The 1,842-nt window shown below is 61.6% G+C and overlaps 1 protein-coding gene across 1 annotated transcript; it reads right to left on the bottom strand.

Moving 5' to 3' along the window:
* Positions 1 to 976: 976 nt before the first annotated feature.
* LOC311187394 (polyadenylate-binding protein 1-like 2) lies at positions 977 to 1,615 on the bottom strand (the record flags this gene model as incomplete). The annotated part of the gene is made up of 1 exon (XM_084258772.1): positions 977 to 1,615. Exon 1 carries the CDS (start codon positions 1,577 to 1,579, stop codon positions 977 to 979), a length of 603 nt encoding a protein of 200 aa, XP_084114898.1. The 5' UTR covers positions 1,580 to 1,615.
* Positions 1,616 to 1,842: the final 227 nt, after the last annotated feature.

The raw sequence follows: 1,842 nt of genomic DNA, 5'->3' as shown, positions 1-1,842 counted from the left end.
GCACTGGAGATATTTTGAAAACCTGTTGAATAACATGGAAAGAAGTTCAATGGTTGATTTTTGTTTGGTTTTAGTTTCTGAAAAAGCAGATTAAGAAACACCACATACACGAACCATTCTAAAACTGTGTTAAAAGGGAAGGTGGGGTGGGGGGCGGGGGCGGGGAGAAGAGAGCCAGGAGAAACAGCACACCCAAAAGGTAAAAGTGGTCGTCTCTGGGTGGTAGGATGATGGGGCGCAGTTACCCTCTTGGTTTCCCTTTATCTAATTTCCTTCTGCTTTCCGGTGTTCCTGCCATGAAATTGTATCACCTGCTCAATACACACAGGGAGAAGGAAGTACATTTTAAACCAAACCAAAGGGAGAGAGGCAGCCTTTAACCTATCAAGTGGCACAGATTAGCAAGATTAGTCACAACTCCCTTGGTGAGGGGGTGGGGTGTAGAGGGAAGGAAGGAAGGAAAGAGAGGAGAGGAGAGGAGAGGAGAGGAGAGGAGAGGAGAGGAGAGGAGAGGAGAGGAGAGGAGAGGAGAGGAGAGGAGAGGAGAGGAGAGGAGAGGAGAGGAGGGGGGAGGGGGGAGGGGGGAGGGGGGAGGAGAGGAGGGGGGAGGGGAGGGGAGAGGAGAAAGGGGAGAGGAGAGGGGGAGGAGGGGAGGGGGAGGAGAGAGGGAAGTGGTGAGGAGAGGGGAGAAGGGTGGTGGAGGGTGGGGAGAGGGGAAGAAGAGAAGGGAGAAGAGGGGAGGGGGCATGGGGGAGGGGAAGGGAGAGGGAAGGGGAGGGGAGGGGAGGAGCGGGGGGGGGGGAAGAGGGCGGGGAGGGGCGGGAGGGCAGGGGGAGGGGCGGGGGAGGAGAGGCGCACTGCCAATACAATACACTGCTGGTGGGTTGTTAAGGGGAACAAAGGGGAGGAAGGGCTGTAAACCGAGTGAGAGCCGCGGTTTGGCTCTGCTGGCTGACTCGCTCCAGGGTTACTGTCTTCATCGCAAGGTGGCCTCCTCGTCGGTGTCTTCCTCGAAATCCTTGACCTCAGCACTGGTGGACTGCCTGGCCCAGGCTCCTCTCTCGGCCTCTCGCTCCTTATGCGACTTGAATCTCCCCACGAAAATTTTGCGGTAGTTGAGGAACATGCCGTTCATCGCATCGATGGCCCGCTCGGCGGACTCCTGCTTCTGGAAGTGCACGAACCCGTAGCCCTTGGGCCCCTTTTCGTCGCAGGCCACTTTGCAGGAGAGGATGTTGCCGAACGCGGAGAAGATGTTGTACAGCGCCTTGTTGTCGATGGTCTTGCCCAGGTTCTTGATGAAGACGTTGCCCACCCCGCTCTTGCGGAGCGAGGGGTCCCGCTGGGACCACATGATGCGCACCGGCCTGCCCTTGATGACATCGAAGTTCAGGGTCTCCAGGGCCCGCTTGGCGTCTACCGGTTGCTGGTAGTTGACGTACGCGTAACCCAGCGAGCGGCGGGTGATCTTGTCCCTGCAGATGCGGATGGAAAGGATGGGCCCGGCGGGGCTGAACTTCTCGTAGAGCATCGCCTCCGTCACCTCGGGGTGCAGGTCGCCCACGTACAGCGAGGCCATGGGAAAGTCTGGGTTCCCCTGGGAGCCCCCGCCCGCCTCCGCCGCCGCCGCCGCATCTGTATCCGCGGCCGCCGCCTCAGCATCCGCATCCGCATTCCCCACGGGGGGCGCCGCAGCCTCTCCCGCTGCGGCGGCGGCGGCGGAGGAGGCGGCGGCCGCGGTCCCGCTGGCCTCCGCCCCCGTCGCGGCCGCTGCCGCCAGGGCGGCCTCCGTCTCCTTCCCGGCCAGAGCGGCCGCCGCCTCCCCCAGGGTGGCCTCCGCCG

Source organism: Talpa europaea, assembly GCF_964194135.1.
Source record: "Talpa europaea genome assembly, chromosome: X".
NCBI classification, from domain to species: domain Eukaryota; kingdom Metazoa; phylum Chordata; class Mammalia; order Eulipotyphla; family Talpidae; genus Talpa; species Talpa europaea.
The sequence above is the reverse complement of the archived record's forward strand: the minus strand, read 5'-3'. Positions and strand labels throughout refer to the sequence as shown.